The 16,824-nt window shown below is 38.6% G+C and overlaps 2 protein-coding genes across 2 annotated transcripts; both read right to left on the bottom strand.

The window, feature by feature from the left end:
- Positions 1-320: 320 nt before the first annotated feature.
- Positions 321-12,184, bottom strand: LOC109102530 (MICOS complex subunit MIC60-like). The gene is made up of 14 exons (XM_042769694.1): positions 11,988-12,184; positions 10,883-10,956; positions 10,508-10,700; positions 10,219-10,366; positions 8,170-8,274; positions 7,423-7,530; positions 7,156-7,289; positions 6,248-6,351; positions 5,573-5,708; positions 5,269-5,398; positions 3,534-3,757; positions 2,431-2,556; positions 1,490-1,619; positions 321-1,372 (listed from the first exon to the last, which is right to left on the bottom strand). The coding sequence occupies exons 1-14, from the start codon at positions 12,027-12,029 to the stop codon at positions 765-767; spliced, it is 2,262 nt and encodes a 753-aa protein (XP_042625628.1). The 5' UTR covers positions 12,030-12,184; the 3' UTR covers positions 321-764.
- A 685-nt stretch (positions 12,185-12,869) lies between these two features.
- Positions 12,870-16,541, bottom strand: LOC109102529 (E3 ubiquitin-protein ligase RNF103-like). Its single transcript, XM_042769696.1, has 4 exons — positions 15,915-16,541; positions 15,682-15,824; positions 15,279-15,394; positions 12,870-15,139 (listed from the first exon to the last, which is right to left on the bottom strand). Exons 1-4 carry the CDS (start codon positions 16,138-16,140, stop codon positions 13,654-13,656), a joined length of 1,971 nt encoding a protein of 656 aa, XP_042625630.1. The 5' UTR covers positions 16,141-16,541; the 3' UTR covers positions 12,870-13,653.
- Between the last annotated feature and the right edge of the window lie 283 nt (positions 16,542-16,824).

The raw sequence follows: 16,824 nt of genomic DNA on the forward strand, positions 1-16,824 counted from the left end.
ATTCTATGCTTTTGTTGTTGCAATCTATTGTTGCAGCAGTTGAACTATTTGAATTTACTTGGATTTGGTGTATTTGTGAAATGAGTGCATTACAGGTTTGCTGTCAGACCCAATATAGCATGTGCGGCTCCATATTTCAATAACAGCATCTTTGTAAAGTCTTCATTACATTGCGACTAATTCACAACACAATCTGCACTAAAATGTGCTGCTCAAACTCTTAAGAATCTGTGTCCTAAAATTTTTTTTAAATGAACACCTACTAAACCAGATCTTACCCTTTTTAAAACAACGCAGACGTGCAAATAACTGAATTGCCATTATTGTCAACAACCATGATTTATTGAGTATCTCCAGTACTGAATGAGAGGACTGATTATTCTCAACAGTTTGGGATAATAAACAACCAGTAAATATAACTGAAGCATTACATGTGAACTCTGAAACAGTGAACAGGTTTAGCATCACACTGCCGACCGCGAGGCCCTTCAACCTGATGAATGCACATTTAATCCTAACCAGTGAGATGTGCACCATATACACCGAGGAGTGCCACTGCCGAGTGTTTACTGCATACGAACTGGATGGTAGGCCACTTAAGAATTGTTTTAAGGGGAAAGACTTCCTGGAAAAGTGCTTTGGACAATTAAGAAATTTTTTTTGGCTAGCATACAACCTATTTATAAATTAAAGCAGAAGGTTCTGTTAATACCGGGCAAGCAACACTCCTCGTAATTTACATAATCTTGACAGAGTGGGTGTGGCTAAGGGGCCTGTGTGGTGCCCAACCCTACGGCATTAGCATATGCCGATAGCAGGCTAATCACCTGCTTTGTTTCTAAGGTGAGTCGGGCTTCTTTAATCCAGTCCTGTGCCACACGCTGTGACTCGCCACGAAGTTGGTTGACAAACTTAGCGGCTAGTTCCAGGTCGCCGCGCTCAATGCTGTAAGTGGCGTAGGCGAGCAGCTTGAACGTGTCGAGATCTTCAGGTGCTAGTTTAGCAGGAGGCGGTACTTGCTCACTTTCAAACAAAAGGATGGACTGCAGGTAGGACAGGAAGTACTGGTACAGGCTGTTGCGCGTCTCGTCAATAAGTGCCACGCGTCGTGCGAGCCGACGGATGTCGTAGAAACGTGCACGAAGGGACGCTTCGCTGTAGATTCCTCGGCTGAGAGACTCTTCGGGAATGGCGGTGGCCAACGCCTGAGCGAACTCGTTTTCTGCACAGCTCTCTTTAATGACACCCACAGCGCCCTCTAGAGGCTCAGTGGGGGAATCGGCACCTGCGGACTTGAGCGTGTAGTTCAGAGCCTCTACAGAAAGCCACAACTGGTGAGCCTTACGGGCCTCCTCCTCAGCAATCACGTGACCTTGGAGACAAGGCAAACATTTCATATTGAACAATCAAAGGTCAAATGGAAGATTCGAGCATGCCTCTGTTGAATGTGGTATCACTACTGGCAGAGTTTAAGTAGACTGAGACTTACTGTCTATGGCCTCTTCGATGCCCTTGAGACGGGCGTAAGCTGCGTTCATGTCCAAAGTGAAGGTGTCCAGCTGTTCTTGAGTTAGTCTGCGGTAATGAGTTTCTTGCTCCATCACCCTACTGTTTAGAATCTACAGAATTTCATCCATTTAGAAAGATTTTATCATTTCTTTTCGATCTTGACTACTTTAGTCGAAACAGACGGCACTAGTTAGGCAAGAAAGAGTGATAACACCAAAATTAATTATTTACACAGACACCAAAACCAAAATGAAAGTTAATTTAGCCAAAACTGAAAATGAAGTTCAATAATGAATTATCAAATGTAATAATCATACACTTAAAGTTCTTCATAAACATTTATCTTGCACCTAAGGCAGTTTTTATTATCAGCTTTTAATAATTGTTTGTTGTTGTAATCCAATTTGTTGTTGAAAAATAAATATTTAAATGGTGGCTGTAATACACTTGTTTCAATGACAGATTTATTCAATACATAAATTATTAATTAATTAAAAAGACAACAGGTTAAGTGAAAATAATATAAATAAAAGTAAATAATATGTAAAATAGTGCATATATTTAGCAAAATGTTAAGAAGCACTAAATGAAGTTTCGGTCAGTCAATAATTTCGGTCCTCCAAAACAGTTTTAGCTAAAACAGAAAAGATATTTCTGTTTCTAAAGATTTCAGTGCATTTTTTTAAAGATGCCACATGTTGTTTCTGTACCACAACCAGCACCAAACGAAACAAGTACTGTATACACAACATAAATATAAGGACTGTTTCAAATAAAGGCTCCCAACACCACCCTGACTGCCACTGATCAGTCAAACAGGTAAACCCCTCCCATTTTTGGAGTGAACGTGTCCTCTACTTGTTAAATTCTATCATAAATGCTATGTAGTGGTTAGTCGATGTAAACAGACAGTGTTGGTACCTCCTGGGCCTCCTCACGCAGCTCCTGTTCCTGGACCTTCAGCACGTCTCTCAGGTGATCTGTGTGTGCAGCAGCCTGACGACGCAGCTGTGTCCTCATCTCAGCCTCCATCACAAACAGCACATCCTTAATCAAACACACACACACACACACACACACAGATTATCAAAGACTAGCCCTGCCAACGTTTTCACTGATCCCAAAATAAATCCTAAAATTTTTAGGAAATGTATCCTTATATTTATTTATTTTTAGGATTACATTTATAAATATGTTGTCTTTAGAAAGCTAACAAAGTGATATTCTATTTAACTTATTATACAGAAAAAAAAAAATTATAGTAACTCCAAGAGCTTTAAATCTACAGTCACCGAACTCACACCAGACATTAAGACTGTTTTGTCTTTGGCTGCTAAATCTTTTCTAATTGATTAGAATTATGTTTTTTCTAACCCAGATGATCAAAACTTTGGGGGAAAAAAATCCCATATAATTACATTGAGAGAATTGTCAAATGACCCAAGAAAGACATGTAATCTATCTTTTACTCAAACAACTGCCAAGAAACCATCCTGAGGACCCTAGTAACACCATAGCAACTGGATTGCAACCTAACAACTGCTCCACTGTTTGGTTGATGGACTGTGTGATCTTAAAACCTTCAGGCTTTTAAACTTTATTTTAATTTTGAATTAATTAAAGTAGTACTAATCAAACTTTTAGGCTAGTCTTTCTCAGGCCAACATCAAAGTTTTTTTTTTTATCTACTGGTAAATTAAAATGTATAATTTATATTTATTTACATTTATAATTTTAAATGTCTAATTTTAAAATGATAATTTTATAAATGTCTTAATATACTTTTTTTTTTTTTACATACTCTTTCAAATATAATTTTAAGTGTTCTTCACCAATAAAATCTGCAATAATAGATGGAAATGATATGGTTATATAATTATACCTCCAAGGCGTAATTCATAATCACTATAAAATGATGGCATACAAAGACTAGAACTAAGTCATTCGTAAAATTGCATGAAAGTACAAATGCATGGTCTAAAAAAAAATTAAGCTTCAATAGGTCAAGTGAGTGAATCACACACCTTCTTCTCCTGCTCGAGTCTCATGTCCTCTCGGCTGTGCGCCAAGGCAGAAACCACGGCTCTCTCCAGCGCTTTCTGATCCTCCAGCTTCTGCTGCTCCAGAGCCACCTCAATGTGGAGCTGCTCCCTCACCCGCTGCTCCGCCAGCTCACGGTTCAGCTGGTCGATGCGCCGGTGGGCGTGAGCGATCAGAGAGTTCAGATCATCTGCGCTCAGCTTTCCCGCTGAGAAAGAGCACAGAGCAGCATTACAGAAAGAATGACAGGAGTAGAGACATCACTGTGATGCATGTAATGACTGCAGCAGTTAATTATTATTTCAATATATTTCAATAGATAGGACAAGTTGGTGGAACACCTGAATGACCTGGTCTTGAGAAAGTCCTATATAATTAGGTTTGTCTGACCCCGATATGCTTCTATTTTGTTTTTGCATTCAAAAATAGATTGATGGAGTACAACAAAATGAAATGGACGGGGGTGTTCAGAAGAATTTTTAACTTCACATGCCGGTATGACTTTTTTTTTTTTTAATAGATTTTGAAATTTGCTAGAAGTGTATTTATGCTATCTGCTATTTTTCATTTCACATAATATTTCATTATCTAATGCAATGGCATTTTATGTGTGATAAAATGACTTTAAGGTGTTCAAATTCTTCTTCAAGGCCACTGCTTTGATATAGTAAAACACATGGTTTATACAAAAGCGAACAGAAATGCAAATCTAAGGGAAAACAAGGTTGAAAAACACATCTTAACTCTGAAGAATAAATGGCCTTCTAGTTTTTTTGTACTACATTGAAATAAATTTGTAACCTAAATTAAGGGATGTCGATAAAAATTCTTCAGCACAATTAATTTCATAATTTTTTGTTGGTAATTAACACATTGATGTGTGCAGCATATTTTACTGAGGACTGTTTCCTGAACCTGGGAGAGTAGCCTACAATGCCGTCTGTGCACAAAGGCTGTTTCAATAAAGTGAGGCAGTTCCAACTTTGCAAGGACAGTCTGGCGCTTCTGACTCACAGCCTGTAAGTACGTTTTCATATTTAAAGAATTTGCAAGTTATGAAGCAAACACGAGTTTTAAGCAGTGTAGAGTAGCGCTTGTTGTTTGTCTTTTCTCTGATCACAAACGCAGACATGGTTTTATGTTTAATGTTTAATGGTTTTATGTTGCGATACGCAACGCTACATGTAAAAAGACAATATAAGTCATTTTAATCAGTAATTATCCCCACTGGATGCAACAAATGCCTCGTTTGTAATGGGTTTTATTGGTTTTGTCTCGTCACGCCCGGACATGGCTCCACAGTATGGGAGGGGCGTAACATTTCCGTCACATGCTTGAGGCATTCGGCCAATCACAACGCACTGGATAGCTGGCCAATCAAAAAAAACCTTTCTTATCACAACAAAAACATATTTAAAAACAAAAAATATTCAGAAAGGCAGGGCATAGAGGTGCAACAATAATGTACAGTATGTTGAAAATAATGTGTTTTTTGACTGCATAAACAGATTTCATTACACCAAATAAACAAAATAATGTTCTTTTTAGCAATGTCATATGACCCCTTTAACTATTCGTGTACATTAACTTTGACAGTGCTACTAAAAATAAGATTTTAACCAGTTCAATCTGACAAACACTCAAGGAGGAAAAAAAAACATGCAGTCTTGATACATGAGATCAATGATACATGAGTGACATGAGTGTGTGAGATCTTACAGAGCCCCTTCCAGTTGGCCTGGATCTCAGGCGTGATGTTGGCGAGCTCCTGCTGGAACTGAGCTTTGGCTTCATTCACCAGCTCACTGTACTGAGACACGATCTTCGCCTCTGTCTGTGCCGTCTGCACCTGCAGAAGAGACAGACAATACTCAGGTGTGACTTATAAACTCCAGATGGGACACGGTGATATGTTACCAAAGTCTCTGGGAGTATAAAGCTAAATGGATTACAGGCTCAATTCTCATTTATATGTACTGGGTTCCTCCAAAGAACATTAACATAGTCAGATTAAGATACTTGCCTTGGTTACTACTTTGTCCAGATCCACAATCATGCTGTGCAAGTTCTCCTCAGCGGCCAGGATTTGGGGTCTCGCTGTGTCAATCTTGGATTGTTTTGCACTGTTGATCACTTCACGCAGTTTTTCGAGCTCTCCTCTAAAACACGAACACACACAAAAAAATTAATATATTAAACATTTTTACAATCAGCATAATGAAGCACCTCTGTGTAGGGCTGAGTGTTTCAACAGTATATTCAATTTAACAGTAAAAATGGACAGTTAAAAAATGGGGGAAAAAATAAAGAAAAAACAGAAAACAGTTTGGAGTCAGTAAGATTTTTGTAAAAATTAAATTCATACTCTCAGTCAGCAAGCATGCATTAAATGGATCACATGTGACAGTGAAAACATTTATAATGTTACGAAAGATTTTTATCTCAAATAAATGATCTTAAATTGAATAAAAAATATGTATCATGGTTTACACAAAAATATACAGCAACAAAAATTGTTTTTAAAGTTGATTATATGAAGGAATGTTTCCTAGGCACCAATTCAGCACATTAAAATGACTTCTAAAGGAACATGTGACGAAGACTGGAGTAATGATGCTAAAAACTCAGCTTGCCTTACATTTTAAAATGTATTCAATTAGAAAACTGTTATTTAAGATCTGTCTGAAGCAGGTCTCACTTGGCTTTGAGCAGGGCTTCTTCAGCCTCTTCCATGGCTCTGGTCCTCTCACTCAAAGCCTCATTCAGTGCTTTCCACTGAGCGGACTTCTCATCTGGAGGAGTCTGAACACAAACACATGACAATGGCACTAGTAGCAGAAAATCTGCATACTTAAAGCTGTAATCTCAATTCAGTCATTTGCTATATAATGTTCAGGCACATGCTATTTTCCCAAATATCAGCATGATTGCAGATTGACTGCTTTTGCTCTTATTCACCAACTTAATAGCTCCAAACAAAGTGTGTGTGATGTATTCTATCACTTCAATATCAAAACATAACACAAACAATACAATATTCATATAATCAAAAATTTATATACTCAAAAAATTACATATGCTTTTTCACAGCATTTCATATTTCTATATTCAAAATTTTATATTCTCAAAAAATGACTTATGCGATTGTAATTGCAGTGGAAACTGATTTTGACAAATGTCAGGATGGATTTCATTGAGACTGATTTCATTTGACTGGTAACAGCCCTATAGTCTACCATGTTAAGTACTAAGTAAGATTTTCAACAGTATGTAACTATTTTTTATAAGTAATTACGAGAGAGGGTGCATTTTTTTTTCTTGAGCACTTGCCCCCCAAAGTGTCTGTGCATTGCCCTGATAATGTCAATATTAATGCAATATTTTTACAACAAAGGAAAATGTCAGAGGTCACCACGCCAATGCTAGAGTGTTCTTGGTGGTTGCCAGGTCATTGCTATGCCGTTGCTAAGGTGTTTTGAAAGCAGTACATTGCTACAGCAGTGCATCCCAAACCTGGAGCACATTTTGGATGCCTCACTTATCTAATAGACCTGATTTAACTAATCAGCATAGTGGGTGTTCAAGTGGTTATGTGTGTGTGTTCACCTGTGAGTCCATGGCATCCTTGAGTTTGTTTGTATGTGCAGCGATGGCTGTCAGCGCAGCCTCCTGAGCTCCGATGGCCTGTAGGGTGGTCTTAGCTGTGCTGCCCAGACTTTCCTCCAGTCCAGCAGTCAGAGCTGAGACACACACAAACACTCACTAAATATACATGTCTCTGACAGTGAGAGCCTAATTAGGATGAGGCAACCTGCAAACCTGTAGAGTAGTTCTATATTAACTGGTTCATGTGCAGATTGTGTGGTCACCCACCTGCCAAAGCATCCTGCTCAGCTTTATCCTGTTGAGCCAGTCGAGCGGTCACTTCCTCCACTGGCCTCTCCTTCAGCACAGGCTCATGATGATCCTTACATTCTTCACCTACATGTACACAAAACACACTGAGCTATTACAGCGCCACAGGAAATAATGTAATATTTTACACAAGTGGTGAGTTTGCACTCTGGACCAAAATAAACACCAGGTGATGTGAAACAACAGAAGACAATAAAAGGGGGCTTTGTAGTGCGCTGCCTTCGCTAGCTGCATGCACAATTTAAACAACATCATCTGTGAACAAACGATCAACTGATCAGGTCCTTCTTTTAATGAATCAGTTAAAAAATAAAAAAATGTAGTGTTTGACAGGCCAAACTGATTCACAGCCTGATATATTTGTTCATTTTCAGACGATGGTTCTAGACTAGCAATCTAGCATATTTGGCACAGATCATTACAAATGAGGATACACATTTGTTAGTTACTGGGAAAGAATAATGATTAGCAACACTGTTTTAGTAAAGAACTCAACAAACACACAACGAACAGAACATATTAGCATGGGTCACATGATAGAACTGTGCAGAAGGATGGAAAGGGATCCAGAAGTTGTGAAGTTTGAGAGCATGCAGAGAGGAGGAGACACTGATGCCAGCTGCACAACAACTGATGCAATCAAGACAAACAGGTTCTGGATCAGTTGTTAGAAGCAGAAGGCTGTGTGAATGATCCAGTGCTGACCTGCCGCCATATGGCCAGGTGGGCTTTCGTCACTTGTACCCGGCGCAGGCACAGATGGCACCTCGCCGAGAGCCGAAATAATATGAGCTGCCTCTGCTGAGGCTTCTGCAACAACAGTAGGACTCCATGAGAAATATAGATCACAGATCAGCAACGGTGCACGACTATATCAGCGATCGAATGTGACATCATTTACAGGACATTTACTAGTTTTGATCCTTTGATCATTTGCATATGTAGGTTGAGGATATGATTAGACAGTCAGCTGATGGGTGTGTATCTGCTTCAACAGTGAAATGGTGCATTCCGTGTCTGAATATTCCCTATTAAAAATTCCCTACTATATAGTGGGCGAAAAATGAATCAGCTGGTATGGGAACTGAGCAGTATGTCCGAATTAACAGTAAGTATAAAGTACCCAATGTCCTACTACTTAAAGCAAGATTTTGAAGTGTGCATCCAATGGACACTTGATCATCCCATCAGGCCACAGGGAGGAGTCATGAATGGCAGTGAATCAACATCACTGATGCTGGTAAGTCATATGACAATAACAGCTTGGCGGATGTACTGTAGTAAGTCCAGGTTTCATTCATATTACACAAATTCAAAATACACAGATGTACATATTTTTAAACTGTCTCACAGTTCATTCCGCTTGAAATGTAGTACCTGAAATGGATTAAGGAGGTAGCTCAGTTTTTCTTTGTGAAAATTTTTTCTTTGTTTTCTTTTATGAAAATGAGATTAACATTTAATACTATACAGATTAGAGCCGTCCAAAAAAAAAAAAAAAAAAAAAAAAAAAAAAATAGCATTTCGAATATTTATCGAATTTAAAATAAAAATCCACATTCGAATGCAATGTTCATTCAAAATATTGCAGAAAAAAAAAAAGAGAACAATCAATGAGGGGAAGATGTTGTTTACATCAAAACCGAAACCAAGCCGTTCACACAGAACGCATATTTATCACATTTTCTAGAGGCACATTTATCACCGTGGCACTCACGTGTTTAGAAAGCTATGTAAAATTAATGTAAGTTCAGCTTTTAAAAAACATGTCTCTAGACTTTATGATGGTTTTTCCCCATCCCACTGCATCTCAAGCTTTTTAAATGAAGAAAGTACTCTTTGTGATTGGTTTTCGGTCCTTTGTATTAAACTATACAAACATGCGTGATGCTGTTTTGTTTCTAATTGTTTAAAGAAAACTTTATTAATTATATAAGGTTTATAAACATTATTTGAAACATTATGCTCTTTTTTTCAAAGAAAGTCGTGTTATTTTATTATGCTTTGAAGAAACATGCACAATATTTTGCTTGATGCGCCCTATGAAATTATGCCTTTTAAATTTGAATATTGATGATATTTAAGTAAAAAAAATCGAATTTAGTTTTTCAGTCATTTTGACAGCCCCAATACAGATACAAAAACATTTTATTACAACATCTGAACCATTACTGCTAATAGTTCACCTCTATTATTGACATAATGCTACAATTTATTATAATCCTATATAACACTGTAACTATATCAGTGCATTAAAGAGAGTAAAATGTGCATTCTTAAGTTCCTGAGTGTGTTTTGTTTCATTCTGGTGTGAACAGGCCTTAATTCATGTAAAGTGGCCACACTACTTCCATGAAGGTCAACCAACTAAAACTTTCAGTTCCAATACACTGGCATCCGGACAAGTTTGGGATCATGTGTGTTCTTGGAAAAATGATAATTCTTGATTAAATGTCTCTGTCTTTGTGATAACACCAGTCTCTTAAACTGTTACCAACTCAATTTCTAGGAAGGTCTGTTGTCCATGTCCATTGTTTTTTTTATTTTAATGATCATGTATTTTATTCAGATCCGTAAAGGGGTTGAGGTGCGGTCACAATTTCTGTTGCTCTGCAAAATTTATTGCACTGACTTCTGTGTAATATTGACAACAGACAATTGATCTTTTTTTTTGCACATAAAATTTCGCTAATGTGTCCGAAACTGTGAAGCACATCTGAAAGCTGCTAGTGTCTGCATGCCAGTCTCACTCACCCTCGAGCGTCTGTGGTGCTGGTGCTTCCTCTACAGCAGGTGGAGCTTCCATAGGTGCTGGATCAGACTTCTTGGCTTTAGCCTTAGGCTGCTTGGACTCCTTAGATGCTTCAGACAATGAAGAGATTTGCAGGGGTTCGATCTTTCCCTATAAAAACAAAATCTTAAATTATTTGACATCACTGAAGACATAAATCAAAACAACAGAAGCACAGACAGCAGCATAGATGCATCTGGTCTAAGAATCAAAGGCAGACAAAGCAAAAGTGAAAGTGATTGTAACTCTTACTGGTTTCTTCTGTAAAGGGACGAGTGGAGGAGGGGGCGGCCCAAGCGCCATCTCAAACAGTTGATCTGAGTACGGAACGCTCTTCTCTACATTTGCCCGAAACTTCGGGTCCCATTTGGCATAAAGGATTGTACCGCCAAGACCACCACCAACTGTTAAAAGACTAGCAGCCACTATTTTCCCAGCAGTAGATCTGCAGTACAAAAAGATCTCATTTAAATTGCAGTCAAGTGTGATTTGACAATTGTCTCAAACATGTGTAATGCACAATGTGTTAAAATAATATAAAAACACCAAACTTTTTAAAATGAATACGTATGCAATATTACTGTAGCCCTGTGTGTTTAAGGTTAAATTCACAGTTTGATGTCGTACCCAGAGTCTCCAGCCGTGGTGTATTTGCGGCAGTGCTGCAATGAGTGGGCCTTCACTTTACCACACACACACTGCTGCAGAGAAACAAACAAATCATCATCTCACGTGCACTACAGCAAAATACATTGCATCATAAGCTACCTATTAAAAGCAATAGCTTTCGTTCACACTGACCACAACCACTGTCACATTAATTAATAACAAACAGCCATTCATTCCAGATGTAGATGCTGTTCGGTAAAAACAGGTTTACATTGTTGGTCTTTTTCTGACTTAAAAAAAAAGGTGTATTCTCAAAATAAGATTACTATCATTGTGGATCAAGCATACAGTAAAACACAGTAAACAACTATGAATTAATTAATGAATGGGTGCAACATTAGTTTATTTTTCTTTATCGACTATAATGAGAGGGTTTAAAGTTCAGCAGCTGTTATACATAGCATCGATTATTAATTAGACTAATTTGCACAGAAGACCACAGCAGACGTGTATTAGCAGCGGAAACTTTCTGAACTTTTCACCGGCAAGGTCACGTCCTTCCATTGGACAAAACCAATAAACAGTTTACGGTGTTTACAGGCTGTAGCTCTTTGAACAAAATGTGTCACGGGAACAAGAGTAAAATACTATTACATATGAATAAAGGTGAATACATGTAAAATGAAACGTTTTCAGACAGCTGATAGCTATGTTGGTTATCCGGGTAACAGAAAGTATGAATCATACACAGGCAGCCCGCCCATATTTACGCAGGTCTACAGACTGTATTTTTATTGGTGGAGGGAGGCGTCACTCCCTTAACCGTGAGATATCATTGGTTCGAAGGACCTGCCAATCACACTGTGACCGCCTCTTTCGACCCCACGTTACGTCGTTGAAGTACAGTAGCATTCTATCCTGGTGTACCACTTGAACTGCAAATTAACAAACCTCAACTTATGAAACTATCAGCTCATTAAGAAGATTAGTTTAACACGATCACCAGTTAACTTAACAAACACCACAGAGTCTATCATAATCCGTAATTGTACGATATGCGTAAGAAACACCGGGCCTCGCGCTGTGGGTCACTGAATGACCGTTCTAGCAGAATAAAACTCACCCGCGCTGCTGCATGTGCCCCTTTCCAACAAACGCGCAGCATGCTTGCCTCTTTTGATTATGAGTGTTGGATGTAAGATTACAAATATGCCACCGGTTTCAGCAAAACATTATGAAAGTGGTGAACCTCGCCAGCAGTTTCTCCCCAGCACACTGTAGATTAGCTCCAGCGCTGGTGCACGCACGCAGCAACGCACGCGCGGTAGGCACGCCCAACGTGACATACGTCACGAGTTCATAGAAAAGAAATATTCAGTTTTAAAATGATTTCATTCATTGATTTGGTCCTTCTACACTCTTATGCAATGATCCTTATTTTTCTATAAATAGTTTTTTTCTTTCAAATTACAGAATTGGCTCATTCATTGCTCAGGAACATACTAGTTACACAACTGAGCAAGCGATCTCTTTCAAAGAGTGTAAATTATTTTTATTTTGATGATAGTGGCAAATGTCACGTGAGATCGCTTTTCTCCCAATCACCCCAAAAATCAAAAGTAAAAATATATTTTGCATATATAAACATTTTTTTTTTCATCCCAAATAATCACATCTCTCCCAAATTATGCAAAATACTGTAGCCACATTCTCATTAATGTAATGTGAAAAAAATATATATGAAAAGCAAACCTCGTTTATACCTGAAATATGATATGGTCAATTATTATAAGATACATTAGGTGAAGGTGCAAGGAAGACTAGTTTGTTTTTTAGGCTAACTCATGTTTAAAACTTACCATTTTAGTTTAAAATGGTAGTAATTGGACAAAACTGAGGGGATCCAAGTGTGCCACTGGTGGAAAAAAAATGGACTTTATTGAATTGAATGCAATTACAGGTTTAAATTCCCAAATCACTTTTAAACTCTGACAAACAGCAAAAGTCAAGGGGGTAAATTCTTTATTAGTTTCAGTGGCAAAATGTTGTTCAAAAATAACCAAACTAACATACTCCAACAAGACAATACCCTAATCGCAGATGGAGCCATAAAGAATTGCATGTCAATGCCTAAGCCATTTTCAATTGTGCACAGGGCAGTTTTATTCAAGTTATGTAAAGCTATTCTTCTTTTCAAAGAAAATAAAAAATTATATATATATATATATTATATATATATATATATATATATATATATATATAAATAATGAAATGCCCAGATGGTCAATTCTTTATATAAATACATCTCCTCAAGTCTTTAATTCCCCAATGACTTAGTAGGGTAGCTCAATTTTAGAAAGATTATTCACATTTGGAGACAAACTGAAAACAAGATGTAATTCTCAAGTACAGGAACATATGGATTTCTCTTCTGTCTGATTGAAATGTATGATGAGTGCTACAACAGAAACTTTTCAACCATATGCATTGAATTTACCATTCAAAATTTTATAATTTGCATAATTTAGCTTTTAAAATATATTCTTTTTTATCTACGTACAAGGTATATGATTCAAATCAAGTTTTTTCCCTCAAAAAAAAAAAAAAGATTGAAAAAATATCGGGAAGTATGAATTTAATAATAACTGTGCAAGTTAAAACCACCAACAAAAACCCAGGAGCCGATGTTATGAATCTAAAGACTAAAGATGAACACATTAAGTCATTTGATTTTTTTTCTTTTTTTTAAATAAGTGCAGGAAGCAAGACATTAAGTAATCGCACCAGGACTATTCTGGTTCAGGCTGTTCAGTTGCATGTTGTCTTGTGGGTTTTTTCTTGTACGATGGCCACCGGCACACAGGGCAACAGTGCCGCCCACCAGCTAGCCAGACCACGATGCACTGCTGGTGAAAAACATGGCCACACGGTAAACCCATGACAACGCAATCAGTTTCAAAGTTCTCGAGACATACAACACACTCAGTGCAGTGGAGCATGCCACAAGGCCACTGCGACCAGTCAGTGTCCTGTTCCTCTCCACCAGACCACGACTCTTCTGACTTCGTTGCAGCCGAACACCTGTCATTATTGTGAAGAACTTCAGAACTGTAGTGATGCACTTCCTGGTCCCCGCTGGAGCCGCCATTTGGGTTCGTCATGTTTTTTTGTAGGTTGTCACGTTCCACTGGGTTGGGCCTCTCAGACTGTACAAGTCTGAACTTCCAGGTGGGCAGGTTCTTGATGTAGTCTATTGGAACAAGCGGGCGAAGCCAGAGGTCTGGGAATGCCAATCTTTGCAAAAGGAAATTGGGATCATCATCCCAGTCGGAATCAAAGTTCTGGAACGAGGCAATGGGATGTACTAAGTAGCTGGTGTACCAATCCCAGAGACTTGACAACCACTCTAGGTTGTTTGCGTTTTGGTCTTCGTTGCTACATCTTCTTTTCTTCTCAAAGTAGTCAATGAGAAGGCCATGGGCTAGATAAGTGCTGAGGAAGAGAGCTGGATGAGAAGAATAGAAGGTCCAGTCGGCCCGGACCCATGAGGCAATAGTAGTGGTGTCTGCATAACGCAGCAGTTTCAGGCTGTACTCATAAAAGTTATCCAGGTATGGAAGCTGAAGAAAGCCAAGGATGGGCAGCCAGGAAATGATGAGTAAGGAGTTATAAGTCCCTAGTGTACTGATTAAAACCACAAAGCGTTTTATGGTGGCTCCCTGCGTAATGAAAAGGTCCATCCAAGCCATTAGATTGACCATAACCAAGCTCAAAATGAACAAGTCATTGACTTCTGGTTGTACGGATCGAAGAAATGCATCCATGGCATGCAAAGAGATGAATTCCCCGGTGCTATTGCCGTATCTGTAGATGCCTTCTGGTGTTTTGAGGATGTATGAGGGCATTTGCTGCACCCCAATCTCCTCCAGACAGGTGGTGTTGTCCCAGTTGCGCACATCGATGAAGATAAACTCGATGCGCCCTGTGAATTTGATGCTGAGAGCTGAGAAAAACGCCGGGGGCTGAAGCAGTCTAGCAAACAAGAACATCTTTACCGGTTGCTTTTCCATCTGATACCAGTCATCCATTAATTGTTCAGAGAAACGTATGGTTTTGATGCGAGAGGCGACGTGCGCAGTCATCCACTTAAAAATGTGCTCTGTTTCGATGCGTCTGCCATTGTACTCCTTCAACATGACCTTCCCTTTGGATGCATTGGTCTGTGGGACAGACATGATGAGAGTGGACTTCATCCAGCCCCGTTTATGGCAATACCTGACAAGGGGGAATGAAAACAACATTTTTTTTTTTTCAGACAATGGAACATCTTCTATGATAAATACTATGCATTTATGTATTTAAATTCGTTTTCATATTTCTTTTGTGGCTTAAAATAAAAGAAAAAATGTCTTGCCTTGAGTCACTTGAACAGTTGAAAATGCCTGTTCGAATGCCAAACTGAGAAACTTTCTGTACCATTTTGCCCCAGTTGGCAGTGCTCAACAGTGGATTTCTATCTTGGGCTATTACCTAAGAAGAAGAAAATGTTTTTTTATAAACAATATACATTACATTCACTGAAATGAGTAGGTTGAGTAGGCTGTGATTTCAGTTTCTGTACCACCTCACAAACACTCATCTTAAAACGAAACTTCTGTAACTATTGTCACGCGACGATGTCATTCAAACAGCAACAATAAAATCATAGCAGCAATATTAAAGCTGCATGAACATTTAGAATTCAATTTCTTAACTGAACAGAATGTTGGTTTTGGATGATATGCGAGCAAATAAATAGATATAGGATTAACACTAACCTGAACTAACCAGATACCATCTTTAGTGTCTTCCACTAATTCATAAAAGTGCATTTCTCCACTGAAAGTGGTGCTGGAGTCAGATCCCACTTGCTCCTCCTCATTCTTGAGAGCAGAGTAGAGCTCCCCTTGCATCAGCTCACCCAAAAGCAAACATTGCATGATCATGATCAAATTGTTACACCAGTGTATACGTGTCAGTGAAGGTAAACAGCTTGGTTGGAGACAATTACCCGAGTTTTGCACCAGTTCCCTCACATCCCTCTTCTCTGCCAGGCCGGAGTATCCCAATCCACGACACTCCAGAATGGTTTTGAGTTTCCTGAAACTCAGTGTCACCGGGTCCACCAGCTGGGTGGCGAAAATTCCCGTTTCATACCAGACGATGGCTTCAAAAAAACGAGCCAGGATTAATAACATGGAAAAATACAGGAGCAAAAAGAAGAGTTTCCACCACATTTTCTCGCAGACGGAAGAGTTTTCCTTGTGATCTAGCCGATTTGCATTGAAAGTACAGTATTATGAGGCACTGGCGTTGTTTTTTACACGTCTCCAGCGAAACCGTCCAAGAAACTACTTCCTAAGCAGGTAAGAATCGTTTCCATCGTATTATATAATTATGTGGAGGCAGAGCGTCAAAGCAAGACCTTCAGCAGGCCAGTGTTTCGTCCCTCAATGCTGCGCTCAACAGCTGCTCCCGCGACCGAGCGAGCCGCTCTCTTCATTCAAAAACGTTTACCTCCAAATACTACAAACCCGGTATCTTCTTCGAGATTCTGGAGAATGGTAATGTCTCTGTGCGTGCGAGCAGTGTTTTCGGTAGGCTCTGACTGATGATCAGCTGGTGCACATAACAAACTGACGTCACACTGGAACTTCCGGTGCAAAAATGTGTAATAAAATAAAAAAGGCGCGTGTATAGGCCTCGTAAACTCTTTCACGTAAGATGTTTTCCGTGTTAATAGTAATATTATATATTTTATTAATATGTTAACTCAGATATTGTTTTAAATATTTGACTATTGTTATTGTCCATTTTGTAGCCTATTTAGTTTAGTTTAGTTTAAAGCTAAATATAGCTTTTATACATTCTACCTGCTTTATTTTGCTTTTACATGTTTTTAATTCGCATACTTTTGATTG

This window comes from Cyprinus carpio, chromosome A14 (assembly GCF_018340385.1).
Source record: "Cyprinus carpio isolate SPL01 chromosome A14, ASM1834038v1, whole genome shotgun sequence".
Classification (NCBI taxonomy): Eukaryota; Metazoa; Chordata; class Actinopteri; order Cypriniformes; family Cyprinidae; genus Cyprinus; species Cyprinus carpio.